The following is a 17,140-nucleotide window of genomic DNA, read 5'->3' as shown; positions in this document are numbered from 1 at the left end:
ATGAGGTAAGTTATAAAATTCTGAAAAAATACAATATATAATATACATACAACATACAATACAAAATATATTACAATGCTATTTGTGTAATTCCCTGTCATGAGGTAAATTATCTTAAAATTTCTTAAAATAAAACAATATGAGGGGATTTTTATTTCTGCGATTCTTTATTATATATACACGTGTTTCATGAGGTAAATTATCCTAAAATTTCTTAAAATAAAACATTATGAGGAGATTTTTATTTCTGCGATTCTTCATCATGTGTACACGTGTTTCATGAGGTAAATTATCCTAAAATTTCTTAAAATAAAACAATATGAGGGGATTTTTATTTTTTGCGATTCTTTATTATGTGTACACGTGTTTCATGAGGTAAAGTAAGGGGATTGTTGTTTCTCAGGTCTCGTGAGGTAAATAACTCTGAGGGGATTGTTATTTCATGTGTTTTTCTCCCAGTTGCTCAGGCTGCTCCTCCTGTCACACAATCTCTTCCTCTCCCTCAGATTCTCCTCATGTCTTCTCAGAGTTTTCTTCACCTCCTGTCTCTTTCACCAGATTCTTCCCCCTCCATCCTCCTCTGCTGGTTATTCTGTAACTAAAGCTTGTATTGTAGTAAATGTCCTTATCCCCCTCCTCTCCACAACCCCTCCATTGCCTCCCTATTCAGAGCAGCTCCTCTCCCACCCCCATCCATTCTCCTCTCTCCTTTCACCTCCCTACCCACTCTCATCCATTTAGCCCCCCTCGTGCGGTCTGCGCCTGCGCGCCCGCAGTTCCCCTTTCATTCACTTGCACAGTGAGAGGAGCTGCAGCAGCAGAGCAGGCAGGAGGCGGCATATACAGCTGTATACACAGTATATACACAGCCTCTGCACTGCAAGGGGACCGTGCACCCTCACACTGTGCCACTGCATGAAGAGCCTGCTGTGTGCTAACTGAGACCAAACACTGGACGCACACTGGCACACACAGAGCATTGTTCCCATACTACAGCAAACTCCCTGCAGAGCATCCCCTGCCCTGGTAGCCATCAGCACCATGCCTGATCTCATCAGTGTCAGTGAGTTTATCATGGAGACCTTGGAGGACCACAGCTCACCCACCACATCCTCCTTCACCACCAGGATGAGTAGCTGCAGGAACACAGTGGGCAGTATAGAGGAGGTAAGTGCCCCCTTCTTACTTATGGCAGTCCTTGTAGTTGTCACTGCAGCAGCGGGCGCTGGGGTAGTCAGGGGTATGATGCATGTCAAACTTCCACACTGGTGCATTAAGGGTTAAAACTTTTTGCAGAGCTGTTGCCCGCAGGTGATCTGATATTTTAGGTAGGGCCTCTGTGGGCAGAGAAGGTGTCGGGTAGAAGTGGTACAGGAACTCATTTATTCATCTAACGTGACAGATTTGGCGAGCGTCCATTAAAGTGCACCTGGGATCTTACTTACCTGTGGACTCTACAATCTGCAAAGATTCCCGCAGGCTTAGGGCGGATTCACACAGGGCAGAAATTCCTGCGGCTGAAAAATCAGCTCCATTCACTTGAAGGGGTTGCTTTGGCACTGAGCACATAGATTTCCAGTCCGATGAATGGGACAGTTGCCTCCTTATGGTGCATTAACATGATGCAGTAAAAACTTAGGATGTTTTTTACGTAGATTTCGCTTTTTGCAGGTAAAGCCTATTGAATACATGTGAACCCCTATAAATTTCATGGGGTGTTTCTAAGTGCACATCCTTAGGGTGCATTCACATGTATTGGAAAAAAAAACAAAACACATGTTTTGATGCTGTGCTATTGTGCAGTTTTTGATTTTTAATGTTTAACAAATGGGTTACACCTGTAAATTTAAAGGGGTCTGTTTTGGCCCCCTAGCAAGCCTCAAAATAACAGTATATACTCACCTCTGCATTGTGCTGGGGATCCAATGATAAATCTTGATTCGGGTCCCAGATGTTCCTGACCTTCTGCCTATATACGAACGTTTCGGCCAGTCACTGACTGATGCTCTATGACAACAGAACTTTGCAGCTCAGTCGCTGATTGGCTGCCAGGCCAGTGGTCAGGTCAGAGGTCAGGAATATCAATGACATCGGTGTGTGGTCCATGTCTTTCCTTTTTTTCTCTCTCCGAAAATGAATGAAAACTCATCATTGGATCTGTGACGAACAGGTGAGTATACAGTGTTTATGATGTTAAGCCTTGCCAGGGGGTACACAAGGACTTGGAACACCCCTTTAAGAAACTCGACCAAAATAGCATCAAAACTCCATGCACTTTTTCTCGATGCATTTTACCTGCACCTTGTAAATGGATCCTTATGAAGATTCCTAGGTGGATCTTGACAATGGTTCTCGGTAGTCACACGGCTGACACTGATGGACGTAAAGCTGATGACATCAGGGCAGGTAAGTAAGCCTACATTCACATGAAAATTGGACATGTGACAGACGTTTTTTTTTTTACCAGCTTTCAGGCGGCTTCCTTAAATTCACGTCATTTTTTTGATGGGCCATTTCCAGTGGATACAATATTGACCCCATACGGAATTAGTTTTTTTGTCAGTTTCTCTATCATATGTTGTACTACATAAGGGAAGAGGCATGAGGGTCAGAGATATGTACAGAAGTAGTAGAACAAGGCTTAGATGGAGTAAGTGGCCATCTACGGTGTTATGGGGGATGCAAGAGAGTTGGTGAAAGGGCCCTTTGAGGGGTGGACCATCTATGCCAATCAAGGACCTAGTTGCACGTTTTCGTTCACATAAGATTTGCACTGGCCAGGAGCACGGCCTCCTGCACACGATTGACTGTCCAGTTCGAGGCTCCTCCGATGAGGGTTCAGATCCTCCGTTACGATGATTATAGGGCAGATCCTATCTGTGGAGTGGAAAGGACCCCCCCCCCCATCAAAGATAGTGGCGGGTTGGAAGCCACTCTTATGACAAGGGTGCATTCCCCTGTTAAATCGGCACCCTAGGCATGCACACTTGGTCATGTGCATGTAGCCTAAGACACTTGTAAAAGATTTGCATTGAGGTCTATGCAGGCAAGTAAAAAATATCAAGCAGGTTTAGATTTTTTTTGCAGCTGTCGTGTTGCTTTGTGTTTTTTTTCACCGGTCACAACATAGCCCAATTGGAACTCATTCAATGTGATGTCGCCCGTGACCTTGCACGGTGATAGTGGTGCAGAACAGTGCAGTTTGGCTCTCTGCAGCCTAAAATGGCCGCCAACAGCTTAGTAACACAATAGATTGCAATGAATTGCGCAAATGCAGATAAAATAGACTAGGATTTGGCTCGATTGTCGCATGGCTATATCGCACATCTGTCTGGATTATACAGATCGTATCACTGGCGCAAATCTCATCCTGGCCGTAGGTCTAATGACCTAAACTAAGAGTGTTGTAGACTATACTGTAGATGTAGAAGTTCCTAGTCACAGGTTCATGTATATCATGTCAGTTTGGATGGTGCAACACTAGATTTTGTAACAGTGAGAAGGCGTTATTGTCATATACCAGAAAAGAGGAAATAACTAGTTGGATTCTATAGCATTTACAAGTGGATGTAAGAAAATACGAAATATAAGTCCTAAATATGCATTATAGTGAGGGGGTGTTCACACTTGTGCAGCTGTCCGCCTGCTGTGATTCTGCCGAAATTCCAGGAAAAACAGCTTGGGGATGGCTTGCTGGCGGTCAGTTTAAAAACCCATTCATTTCATTGGGTTTTTAAAGGGATTCTATCATTAAAATCACATTTTTTCTCAATCACACGTAGGAATAGCCTTAAGAAAGGCTATTCTTCTCCTACCTTTAGATGTCTTCTCTGCGCCACCGTTCAGTAGAAATCCCGAAATCCCGGTTTTCGTCTGTATGCAAATTAGTTCTCTTGCTGCACTGGGGGCGGTCCTCAGTGCTCAAACAGCACTAGGGGAGTCCCCAATGCTGCGAGAGAACTCTCCAGCGCCGCCTCCATCTTCTTCAGGAACCGTCTGTCTGCACATCTTCTTCCGGAGCTGGGTTCAAACTTCTTGGCCTCGGGCAGAGCCGACTGTCACCAGTGTATCTGCCACTGTTCGGTTGAAGTCTTCACTTCATGTTACTGCTGAGGACATTCAGCGGCCTAAGGAAAGGAACCGTTTTGTCACTCACATACATCACCTGTGACGTCCCTAACTTTCTGTCACTCAGAAATATCCCCAGGACCATGCTGGACATACAGTAAGGGCAAGTTCACATGGGCCAAGTTGGCAGCGGATTTTGACGTGGAATCTGCCTCAAAATCTGCTGCTCCCCTTCTACATGCTTTGAATCCGGCAATCCTCTCAGGGTGTTGGTGCTGTAATACTTCCATTGGTACCCTTTTTCATATTTTTTGGTCTTGTCCTGTTACCCTGGGCTTCTGGAGGGAGGTTAGTGCCCTAACGGATGCCCTCTTTCTACAGAGGGTCACTTTAGATCCCCTTGTTTACCTTCTGATCCTCCCTCCCAGGCACCAGGCTGTTTCTGTATCTCTGCATGGCTGCCAAGACACTCATCGCAAAGCACTGGCGGAGTGTGAATCCCCCATCCACCACGGAATTTCTGGCTAAGGTTTCGATGTGAGGTGCCTCGAGTTTCTAACTGCTACCCTTAATAATGCGTTGGATGCCTTCCATACAATTTGGTCTCCTTGGGACACATATTGCACTTTGAATGGTGTCTAAGTCTAGTTCCCCTCCCCCTTTTCTTTTCCTCTCGTTTCTGTTTGTCTCCCCCACTTTGTAATTTGTGGTTTTTTTATGCGGGATTCGAGGGTTTCCCCCTCTATCCCTTATCCTGCATTTACCATTTCTTTATTTTATGTTCTGTTATTAAAAATCTCTTCAATAAAAATTACAGTTTAAAAAAGCCAAAAAAAATCTGCTGCTCCCATTGACTTCAATGGGAGCCGCTCGCTTCTCTTTTTATGCTAGCTAGTAGAGGAAAAAAGAAGCGAGCTGCCCTATCTTGCCGTGATGGGATGTGAACACGCGGAACCCCATGTGAACTCGCGTACTGAACTGTATTGAAGTAAAAATAGAACTTTGGCTGTGATTGAAAGCTCTTATTTAGCCCCAGCATCATCCTAAGACTCTGCTTTCTGCTTCTGTTTCTCAACTCCTCCTCTTTCCATACACTTCTATAGATATGTATAATGTAAGTCATTTGACCCACCTAAACGGTGGATATATAGATTTCAGTCTTTTTAGCAGTGTAAGAAGTTGCAGTGATACAGCTTGGTAAAAGGAAAAAAAGCATTTTTCTCTAATAAGATTTTTTACATTCAACTGTAATATTGATGTATACAATGTTGTTGACATGGCAATGAACATTTACTGTAAAATCTATGCATCTTATATATTGTGTGTGAGACGGAAACTTGTCTCGGTGCCCGTATAAATAAGAATTGAAATTTCATTTTCGGAATTGTATTAAAGAAATGATTGACAGAATAATCAATATGGTAAATCCTAGGAGGTTGCCGGTATCACTTCTACGTGTCATCCATTCATTGATGGTGGAGTCAGGCTACTCCTCTAAGTGTGAGCAGTGCTTAATACTGTACAATACTAAAGATTTAGAGAAGGAAGCGACTAACCAGCGATTGCTATCCTCTCCTTTCTTGCTTGGGTCTTCGGTGACCTATGTATCCAGCAGTGACAAGAATAATGCTTGTACACATAGGGAGTATAAATGGATTTCTTGTTCATTTTCAGACATTATTGGATGTTATATAATAGTACATTTCAATACTTATTGGTCTCTGCATCAAGCAGGTCCTTGCAGCAATTCTAGCCTTGTCCTCATAACATTGTTTACCTTGTGCCATACACCTTTAGTAGCGGCTGTGTCAGATGTTACAGCTTTGGTCCCACTCACTTGAGAGTATAATGTTCTGCAGTAGAAATAAGGGCTGCGTCCCCTTCAAAGGCCGGCACCAATCGTATAGAATTGAATATTAATTGAAAATAAATCCACAGATTTCTACAATACCATCCGTGCGCTGCAGAACAATTTTCAACGTAAACTGACCCTCGAGGCCGATTTGAAACTCTCTCAGTGGTGGGAATTTATGAAGACTTATTCCCACAACTGGCGCAAATTGGTCCGAATTATGATGAGGCTCTGATCTCTTTATAAATCAGGTGGAAATCTACGCCATGTCAGGAACTGGTATAGATTTCCTGTGTAAGTCACAACAGTTATCTAGTGTCGTTTATAATAAATATAACGGTCTAAAGTGTCCCACTTTCCATCCACAACGTTATTCGCCTTGTCTGAGCGCCGACACGACTCCCTGATGTCTTCAGGTTTTCTGACTGACATCAGGGACCGCTGAGGCTTCTTAGGCTTTGTTCACATCTGCATTTGGTGTTCCGTTCGGGGAGACCGCTTGGGGCCCCCGAATAGAATACCGAACGCATTAAAAAGCGGTTAGCTAAGAAACCTCAAGGACCCCATAGACTATAATAGGGTCAATGTGTTTTCCACGCGGTGTATGCACAAATCATGTGGAGAGAAAAGCACTGCACTTTTCTCTCCCTATGATTCGTGCAGACACTGCGCGGAAACCTCACGGACCCCATTATAGTCTATGGGGTCCATGTGGTCTCTTAGCTAACCACTTTTTAATGCGTTCGGTATTCCATTCAGGGGGTCTCCAAGCGGTCTCCCCGAAAGGAATACGAAATGCAGATGTGAACCAGGCCTTATTGGGCCTCAGTGGTCACATAGTATTGTGACACTTGCGTCTATATGTCACAACACCACGTGACCCATTGAGGCCCAATCACAGGTCTCAGCGATCCCTGGGGTCAGGCAGAAGCACAGAAGAGAACAGGCAGCCACACCAGAGCCCAGGAGAGCTTATTATATTCTAGGGTCTGAAAAGTAATAATGGCATTTCCAATTCGGACAAGTTTGGTTGGAACAAAACAAATATTGCAATAACCAAACCAAAATAACCCACGTGAACAAAATCTTGTCAGTTGTCCTGGATGATATTCGGATTTGGTTTCAATGATTCGCCCAGCCCTAATTGTGCTCTTCCCTTTTAATATTTATATATTTAGTATCAAATTGCTGTTTGCATTATGATTTATGGGTTTATTGTCGATACAATTATTGATTTTAAGTGGTGTATTAAAACAATAATAAAGTGCCATGGCTGTATCATCACTCATAATGGTCAATCTGTCTCAAAGTCGTCAATGTCTTTCCTGTGAGCACGTGGTATAAACCTGAACATAGGAAGTTTCTGCAGTCATCCATCTACGCTATTTAACAGAAAGCAAGTTAGGGCGCCGAAAAACGCTGCATTACTCACAGTGCATTTAGGCCTCGCCCACCCGTGGTGAGGAATGATTGCTCAAATTGCAGGAGCTTTACCTGCAGCATTGTGCAACTGTCGGCGACCACGTGTGGCAAAGTTTAGAATGCAAAACTTATGCCGCAACTCTCTCAGCCGGGGTTGTGGAGTCGAAGTCTGACCAAGTTGAAATTAAGATGGTTAATGATTAGTAATTATATTAAAAATATCTTAATTTATTATTATTAATAATAATATAATTTTAATAAATTGATTAATTAATATGTTAATATAATTATTTAGATATGTAGTTTGTTACATATTTACTTTTATTTTACATTTTATTTTCTCTGTCTGACCATGACAGTCCGCTGCTTATAAAGGAGTTGGAGTCGGGCTGTATAAAAGCAGAGACGTCAGAGTCGGTGGTTTGGTCTGCTGACTCCACAACCCTGCTCTCAGCAGAAATATATTTATACATCCAGATGTGTAATGCGTTGATGCAGGTTTTCTTTTTTCTGCTTTTCTTTGCAAAAAGTGAATTTTTATCATTGTATTGTATACAGTATATATTCATGAAAAAAGCTTTCATTGCATGTGGATTCTACTAGCGGAGTGGAAACTGTAAAATTTGTGCACATTGTGAATGAAGCTTAGAAATAACCCATTCACTTGCATTTATTGTATGTTGGTGCAGATTTCGGTGCGGTAGCAGTGTGTGTGTGTGTGTGTGTGTGTGTGTGTGTGTGTGTGTGTATATGCAGTGTGTATATATATATATATATATATATATATATATATATATATATATATATGATTAGCTATACTGTATTACAGAAACAGGAGGCTCTACTCTAGTTCATGACCTGGAAGATTTAGGATCACTGAATTCTAGTTTAAAGAGATATTCCCATTTTAACAAGTTATCCTGTATCCATAAGATTGGGGATATCTCAGAGATTTTTGGGACAGATCAGGAGAACGAGGGAGTTTAGTCCTGTGTTGTGAATGGAGCCACAGTCAGACCAGCACGTACACTGCAGAACAGAGGAATAAACTCTCCCATTCTCCTGATCGGTAGGATTCTGAGCAGTCAGGCCCCCACCAATCTCCCTGTCGCCCCCTTTCCTTTGAATAGGGGATAACTTATTATAGGGATTCTGTCAGGTCCAAAATAAGTCCCAAACCAATCAGTGTTTGCAGGGTGCTTAAAAGGAGTAAAAACTTACCTTTTTGGCGACAAACCAATGAAGCAATGTTGAAATATTCCTCTTTTTATGCATATTAGCCAGCCGGTGCCCTGGGGGTGGGGTCTGATTTGAGAATTTTTTTATTTGAGAGGGTGAAATTGTCATTCACATCTACGGGAGTGTCATTGGATTGCAATTCCAGAGGAGAGCTAATGCATTTGCAGCTGTCCATAGGTGAATCTACCAAGTCAGGCCCTACCCCCTGTGTCCTTGCACTTGATATGCATAGCTATGAAAAAAAATGATTACCGTATATCCGTATTGCTTCATTGCTTTGTACCCAAAAATACATATTTTTATTACACAGCACTATTATTTATTTGGAAGGCATTTTAGGCATGACACACTCCCTTTACGTTGGAAATATGTAGTGTTGAGCAAGTAATAATTATTCTGTTCACATTGATTATTTCCGTAAGGTTATTACAATATTTGTGAGGGTTCTACCTGTAGTTCTGTCCAAATCTAAACTGCTATTATTATACTGTGGGGTCTCTTCAGATCCCTGAGTATAATAAGTGGAGGCCCAGGAGAGGTGTGCAAACATAAAAACAGTGTTACTCACCTCTCCTGTTCCTTAGCATAACTCCCTGTACTCTCCCTGTCAGTCACATGGGTCACAACACCATATGAGGCCCAATCACAGGCTGTGTGGTTCCTGAACAGCAGGGAGTTGCATCAGAGCCCAGGAGAGGTGAGTAACACAGTTTTTTATGTTTGATCACCTCCTCTGGTGCTCCGCTCATTATATTCTGAGATCTGAAGAGACCCCAGAATATAATATCAGTTCCGGTTCGGACAGGTTCAGTCTGAATAAAACATTGGGTGAACCTGGCGAGCCGAATCTCGCAAGGTTCTCCCCACACATAGTCTCACTTTAAAAGGGGCGTAACCTAAATAATCGCCTTTAGGGTCCATTCACACGGAGTAACGTGTCGCATGACCTGGCATGTATACGGCGTGTGAGATTTTGAGCGCCGTAAAAGCTCCTATTGATTTCAATGGGAGCCTGGATCGTATACGCCGCGTTATTTTGCAGCCGTGATTTTGCGGCCGCAAAATCACAGCTGCAAAATAACGTGGCGTATACGATCCAGGCTCCCATTGAAATCAATGGGAGCTTTTACAGTGCTCAAAGTCTCACACACCGTATAAGTGCCACATCACGCAGCACGTTACTCCGTGTGAATGCACCCTTAGTCGTAATGAAGGTGAAATGCCCAATTAATCATGATCTTGGAATACCCCTTTAATAGGAAACCACGATGCCAATTTCTGCCAGGAAATAACAACATCACATTATGCAGCCGCTCACATGACACATTTATTTTAGTAGCAAAAAAAAAAAAAAATGGACCCCCAGAATATATATACTGCTAAGTATCCCATCATAACTGCTAAACGCTGCAGTGTGACGCCAGATGACAGATATGCATGCAAATATAATGTATCTAAACATGCTGTTAGGGTGTCATGAATAATGTTTCCATCTGCGTCTGTTCAGTTGAGATTGTGCCTTTTCCTCCCACTACCAACTGTTATTGCTTCTTATTGTATCTTTGTGAAGTGGAGGCTGAGCGTGGTCGGAGACTGTGGATGTATTAATACAACAGTGATGGAGTGACACTGGTGATGGAAATCCCCAATGGAGTGAGCTGACGGAAGGAAGGAGCAACACTTAGCCGAGATGTTCATCTATGGTAGCCTTGGATATGTTACTGGGATGTAGTTAGAAATACAAGTCCATGGAGGAAGAGCTGAGATGTTACACTGACAAAGGCCTTAAAGCATACCCAACCTTTCAATGGTATTGTGTAACAATATTCCTGGCCATTATATGACTCATATTTTACATTTTTTAGTAGTTTTACCCTTTGCGGACCAACTCTAATGTTCAATTTTCCTTGAGCTGGTGGATTCAATAGGGTAGATGCTAGAATGGAGTGGATAAAATCAGGTGCTACCTGGTATGCTGTGGGTGGGTTAGATTTAGGATTGCATATAGGAGAGGCATAGTTAGACTCTACTTCAACAGTACAACACTCAAGAATGCAAAGGGTCCAGGTGTTTTAGCTTACAGACTCTAATGCTAAGGAAGGAGGAAAGTGGCGCTGATTCTGGCACGATAATTCGCGTAAGAATCAGCGCTGAAAAAGCCTCCCATTGACTTCAATGGGTTCCGTTTTCTGTGCGGAACCCATTGAAATCGATGGGAGTCTTTTTTTCAGCACTGATTCATCATGAGTTATGGTGCCAGAATCAGCGCCACTTTCCTCCATGTGAATGCACCCTAACACTCCCGGAGCTGAGGCAGCACCACCTACTAGATCCATGACACAACTGATTAACAATGTCTGCCCATAGACTTTATATGTCCAGGCGGTCCTTTCTTAACTCTACAAGGACATACCCGTATTAAACAGCTGCAGAACTGGGAAGCTGGCTGTCACTACAGCCGGAGCTCCTATAGAGAAGGCAGGGACAGTTTATTACTGTCCCTGCTTTCTCAATTGCTGAGTCCGTCTTGTGTGTGGCGTTGCGACAAGTTTTATTCTTCCACTTTTCTTTGGGATGGCTACTCATTTCCTGCCTTTGTAAATAACACATTGGAATGGTATGTGGACTGCCCCCAAATTTATTGGGAAATCCAGAAATGGTTAAATGGTTTCTGGCGTAAATGGGTGTTAAAATGCTGCACCGTGGGCGCACACAATGCTCCTATACCCCCCATTCTGCATCACTCTCGCTCCTTTCTGTGGGTGGACATGGGCAGGCGCCGATGTGGGAACACCCAACATATTCATTGTAAGTTACATAGGAAATCTATGCCCGTTCCTTATAGACTTCCATTCTGTCGCAGTAGAGTGAGCATGATATAATTAAAGGGGCTCTATCATCAAAATCATGCTGATAGAGCCCCACATATGCGTGAATAGCCTTTAAAAAGGCTATTCAGGCAACGTAAATGTTATATTAAACTATCCCCCCGTTTTAAAATAATACCCTAAAAAAGAATGTGATCTACTTACGCATCGTGCACGCTGGGCGGGCATTCAAGGTGCGCCGTCTTCTTCATCCACGCCTCCTCTTCCTCTGATGTCCTCGGGTCCCGTCCTCCTCCGGCGCTCGGGAACTGACATTGATTAAAAAAAATGGCTTGGGCGCATGCGCAGTAGCATGCGGCTTCTACTACGGCTACTGCGCATGCGCCCAGGCCATTTCTTTTTATCAATGTCAGTTTAATATAACTTTTATGGTGCCTGAATAGCCTTTTTAAAGGCTATTCACGCATATGTGGGGCTCTAGCAGCATGATTTTGCTGATAGAGCCCCTTTAAGAGTTATGAACCTCTTGATAATTCATCCGTCACTGTCCGCCATAACAAGGGATCATCCTCAATTCCGAGAGGAAAGAACATTTCTCCAGCATCATAGATGGAGATTCTTTACTGTAAGAGCAGTGAGGCTATGGCACAGGGTATGTTGATGGTGGACTCATTGCGTAAGTTCAAGAAGGGCCTTAAAATATTACCGGTTACAGGTTTAGGTTTTTGGTATAGACAAGTTGATCCATGGTTTTATACTTATTTCTGGATTTGGAGTCGGAATGATTTTTTTCTCCCTAACATGGACCAATTGGCATCAGTCTCATGGAGTTTTTTTTTATTTTTTGCCTTCTTCCATATTAGCACTGTAGGGCTATAGTTTGGACTTGAAGGACCTGCGTCGTCTTCCAACCTCATCTGTGTTCTTACCTCGCATCAGACAGGGCCTTTATTGGTGTAGGAAACACCATTCTTAATAAATTCCCCCCAGTGTATTTTAGTATGATTGGAATGGTTTTTCCCGTAGTGATAATAATGTTCCATTGCAGTAAAAATCCATCATCATTTTGTGACTGTAATAATAATGGCAGGAGCAGAAGAAGAAATTTTTAGTAGACCTAAATATTTCCCCCCCACCAGTGAGAGATTTCCATTTCTGCAACCGATTGGTTTGTTTCCATGGACACGCTAAATTTTGGGCTTATTCCTCGTATAGCCAAATTATAGGTGCGCCTGTGCCCATGTATAGCAGGTCTGCTGACTGTATAGCACCTGTACTGTACCTATCATTCTTCCTCTCTATAGTCTATGGACTCACTTTATAATCACTGTTCGCAGTGTTGTTTCTGCTGATAGGCAGAAATAGCTCTGAATAAACACTTTCTATTCACGCTGCCTCTGACTTGTTTGTTCTTTCGTATTGATAGTCCTAAAGATTTTTTTTTTCTTTCACTTTACAAGAGTCATTACAAGGAAAAAAGCAGGGCGCGTGAAAAACCACTGACATTTACATACAATACAATCTGCCTGAACATAGAAAAACAGGACAAATCCTTGTGTATAGCTGTATAAGCTTGTGCAGAAAAGTAAAGTGAAACTTATTACTTGACTGTGACGCCTGTCCACTTTGGAAACACTTCTGCAATTCTATTCCGCTATTTCGGGAATATTGTAATGGTGCAAGATGGGAAGACTGGAAGCCCAACTTCCTATTCCTATTTGGAAAGTCCCGTTTAACTTCTTTATCACATGACCATGGTATAGTACAGGGGTCTCAAACTCGCGGCCCGCGGGCCGCATGCGGCCCCCCGAACAATTTTGTGCGGCCCGCACAAGCCTAGGGACGCCGGATCCAAGTTGAATCCGGACGTTTCACCATTTTGCCCACAGGCAGTTTTATATACTGCCGGAAAGCTGACAGTGCTCTGAGTTCAGCACACTGTCGGCTTTCCCGATGTGGGCCCAGTGTGAAGAGCTTACGGTCCGGTACCGTAGCTCTTCTATGGTCAGAAGAGCGTCTCTGACACTCAGTCAGAGACGTCCTTCTTCACAGCACAGCCAATCGCGCTGTGCTGTGAGAGCCGGGAGGAACGCCCCCTCCCTCTGCTCGCAGTACTCGTCCATAGACGAGCATTATCAGGGAGAGAGGGGGGCGTTCCTCCCGGCTCTCACAGCACAGCGCGATTGGCTGTGCTGTGAAGAAGGACGTCTCTGACTGAGTGTCAGAGACGCTCTTCTGACCATAGTAGAGCTACGGTACCGGACCGTAAGCTCTTCACACTGGGCCCACATCGGGAAAGCCGACAGTGTGCTGAACTCAGCGCACTGTCAGCTTTCCGGCAGTATATAGAACTGCCTGTGGGCAAAATGGTGGAAGGTCCTCTTTAAACATTGAGGTGGAATGAAGGGGCTCATGAATCTGGGGGAAGAGATGGGGGGACATGAAACTGGGGGCAGAAATGGAGGGACATGAATCTGGGGGCAGAGATGGGGGGACATGAATCTGGGGCAGAGATGGGGGGACATGAATCTGGGGGCAGATGAAGGGTGTATATGTAACTGGGGGAAAGATGGAGGGGGGACATATAGTTTACGGGTGACTGTAGGAGGATTATACAGTGTGGGGGCACATGAAAAATGAATGGGCGGAGTCAACATAAAAGTGGGTGGAGCTAAATTTGCCGCGGTGCAGCCCGCCGACTGGCTGGGATCTTGCTCTGCGGCCCACATGCTGAGTTGAGTTTGAGACCCCTGGTATAGTAGAAATTTATTCGGCTGTGTTCATATCTGCACAAAGTAGTACATTCTTCTGTTCCAATGGAGGACCGCAACAATGGAAAAGTGGACCGCAATAATAAAGAACACAAGTAGAGCCGGAGGGATCCCATAGACTGTAATGGGAGTCCGTGTGGTTTCCACATGAAACATACGGAGAGAAAACTCAAGTGCACGTTTTGTGCGGAAACCACACAGACCCCCATTATAGTCTATGGGGTCCACGGGTCTCCTTAGGTAACCACTTTTTTATGCGTATAGGTTTCCATCCAGGGGGTCCTCAAGCGGACTCTGTAAACAGAAACCCGAACGCAGATATGAATAGGGCCTCACACAGTTAATGAAGAGGGGAGGGACTGGTTTCCCTCATAGCATGTGTATTGAACTGAACATTCTGCACATGGCACAGATTACAATGTAAGTTTTCTACTTCTGGCTGCTTGTGTGGTTATAGATGGGATATTAGTCACAGACTAGTCAGAGATTTCTATTTTCCTGTGTCAGGGGTCTTTTTACCTCCGTGTATTTGCTTGTATTTTCTGTTCAGTGTTCCTGGGTTTTCTATATTATGATCACTTGGGCTTTTCTTCACTATTGTACAGATACTCCTGGCAGAATTACTTGTAAATAAACCAGTAGTAGTTATAATGGATAGGGGAGGGTGCAGACTGCTGCTCTTTCTGCATACCCCCTGCCTGAGGGAGAAATGTAAAATGTACTGCAGCCATAATATGATTATTGTCAGCAGAAGAACTGATAGGTCACCATTAGGGTTGAGCTGATCTTGAGATTTCAGGATCGTTTTTAAAATCTGATTTCCGATCATTTTCCATTCATATCCGATCCCAATCCCAATTCAATGATTGAAGATCAGATTTTAAAGGGATTCTACCATTAAAAAACTTTTTTTTCTAGGTAACACGTCGGAATAGCCTTTAGAAAGGCTATTCGTCTCCTACCTTTGGATGTGATCTCTGCCACGCCGTTCGTTCGAAATACCGGTTTGTACTGGTATGCTAATTAGTTCTCTCGCAGCGATGGGGGCGGGCCCCAGCGCAGGAGATGCGATGGTGGCATCCCCATTGCTGCTTGAAAACCGACTCCAGCGCCGCCTCTATCTTCTTCTGCATCTTCCCCTTCCTTCTTCGGCTTGACGTCGGACGCCTGCACAGTACGCTCTGTTTGGCGGCCATAGCGCAGACACCGCAAGTTCGCCGAACAGAGCGTACTGCGCAGGCGTCCGACGTCAAGCTGAAGAAGGAAGGGGAGGATGCAGAAGAAGATAGAGGCGGCGCTGGAGTCGGTTTTCAAGCAGCAATGGGGACGCCACCATCGCATCTCCTGCGCTGGGGCCCGCCCCATCGCTGCGAGAGAACTAATTAGCATACCGCTACAAACCGGTATTTCAAACGAACGGCGCGGCAGAGATCACTTCCAAAGGTAGGAGACGAATAGCCTTTCTAAAGGCTATTCCGACGTGTTACCTAGAAAAAAAAGTTTTTTAATGGTAGAATCCCTTTAAAAACGATCCTATTCACTACACAGCATGGAGTCTAAAAATTGAACAGGTTTAGTTGTTAGACTCCACGCTGTGTAGTGATTAAAAAAAAATCCGCTGGCTACTTAGTCCCCCCTGGTGTCCACTTACTTGCACAGATCCGCTGCCACTGATCCGGTCCCCGCCATTCTCGCTCGTCTTCTTGTCTCGCTGCCCTCACCTTCCAGGCTAGTGTTACAGACTTGGGAGAAGAGGAGCGAGGAAGAGGAGCGAGAACAACGGGGACCGGACCAGCAATCTGTGCAGGTAAGTGTTAGCTACTAGAGATGTTAGCTAGTCTCCCATTAGAATGAATGGATGCAGCGGGCGCGCAGGCGGTTACGCGGCCAGACGCTGGCACAGGCTGTGTGCTGGCTGCATCCATTCATTCCTAAGGGACCGAGCTAACATTGTTAGCTTTTCCCACAATGCTTGGCATAGTGGAAAATAACCTCCGACCTTGATCCCGCCTAAAAAGATCGGGATCGGAATTCTGATCGTGAAATTTACTCGATTGCCGATTGGAATCCGATCTTACATGATGGCCCAGATGACCGGAATAGAACATAGTCTACTTTTGTTGCACACGGCACACAGTACGACATTGCTTTATATGCCGGCATAGCTTCATGCAGGTGTTGCCCAGTACTAAGCCTTTATTCATACTTAAAAATAACACCTTTATACGGATGGGTTTTATCATTGGACTGTGTCAGAAGACGTTACTAACATTTTATCCTTGTCTCACAAAATGAATAGGATTTGATGGTTGCCGTTTTAGAGCCTGACCCTGAACCCCTCTCGTCTTTGTGAACCGCTGTTCCTTCTGCCATCTATATACATCTGATCTATATACAAAGCTACTTGTATGGAGAATAATTGTGAGCATGAATCCCGCAGCTCTAACATCTTCCCTGATTGTGTGCCAAAGCCATGAAGACAGGAGAGGAAATACAGCCTGCTGCTAACACATTGGGAAGGAATATCACAGAAACAGGGAGAAAGCTGCTAATTAAAATGATTAATTTTATCAAACAGGCCATTGTTACATAATAAGAAAAAATTAAACTGGACTTTAAACGGGGACCGTAGATTCACCAGATTGTGCAAAAATGAATAGTACAGGTCATTTATAAGAAAGCTTGTAATATATCCTTCTTCTCCTCTTGTCTGGCTTTTTCCCTGCTTTCTTCTCTCTGCTGAACTGCCTTTCACTATGAAAATCCCGGCCCTGTCAGGTTGCGGTCACACTAGTGTTGTGTGACCATTCGGAGATTCTGTCCCCAATATGCGGACAGAAAAGTCTGCCGATTTCGTGCAGAAACCCAGCGAACCCCATTATTCTCTATGGGGTCTGTGGGTAATTGATTTTTAAGTGGAAAGGGTTTCCAAGTGGACCTGAAGAACGCAAACCCAAACG

At 44.0% G+C, this 17,140-nt stretch overlaps 1 protein-coding gene across 1 annotated transcript in view; it reads left to right on the top strand.

Moving 5' to 3' along the window:
* Window positions 1–794: 794 nt before the first annotated feature.
* The window catches only part of LOC142208849 (arf-GAP with SH3 domain, ANK repeat and PH domain-containing protein 1-like), a 158,956-nt gene continuing 142,610 nt past the window's right edge, over window positions 795–17,140 (top strand). The window contains exon 1 of the mRNA XM_075277613.1: window positions 795–1,167. Within this exon, the coding sequence (XP_075133714.1) occupies window positions 1,042–1,167 (126 nt within the window). The 5' untranslated portion in view covers window positions 795–1,041. The remainder of the gene's footprint in view (window positions 1,168–17,140) is intronic.

The sequence above is a fragment of the Leptodactylus fuscus genome, chromosome 6, assembly GCF_031893055.1.
Source record: "Leptodactylus fuscus isolate aLepFus1 chromosome 6, aLepFus1.hap2, whole genome shotgun sequence".
Taxonomy (NCBI): domain Eukaryota; kingdom Metazoa; phylum Chordata; class Amphibia; order Anura; family Leptodactylidae; genus Leptodactylus; species Leptodactylus fuscus.
The sequence above is the reverse complement of the archived record's forward strand: the minus strand, read 5'-3'. Positions and strand labels throughout refer to the sequence as shown.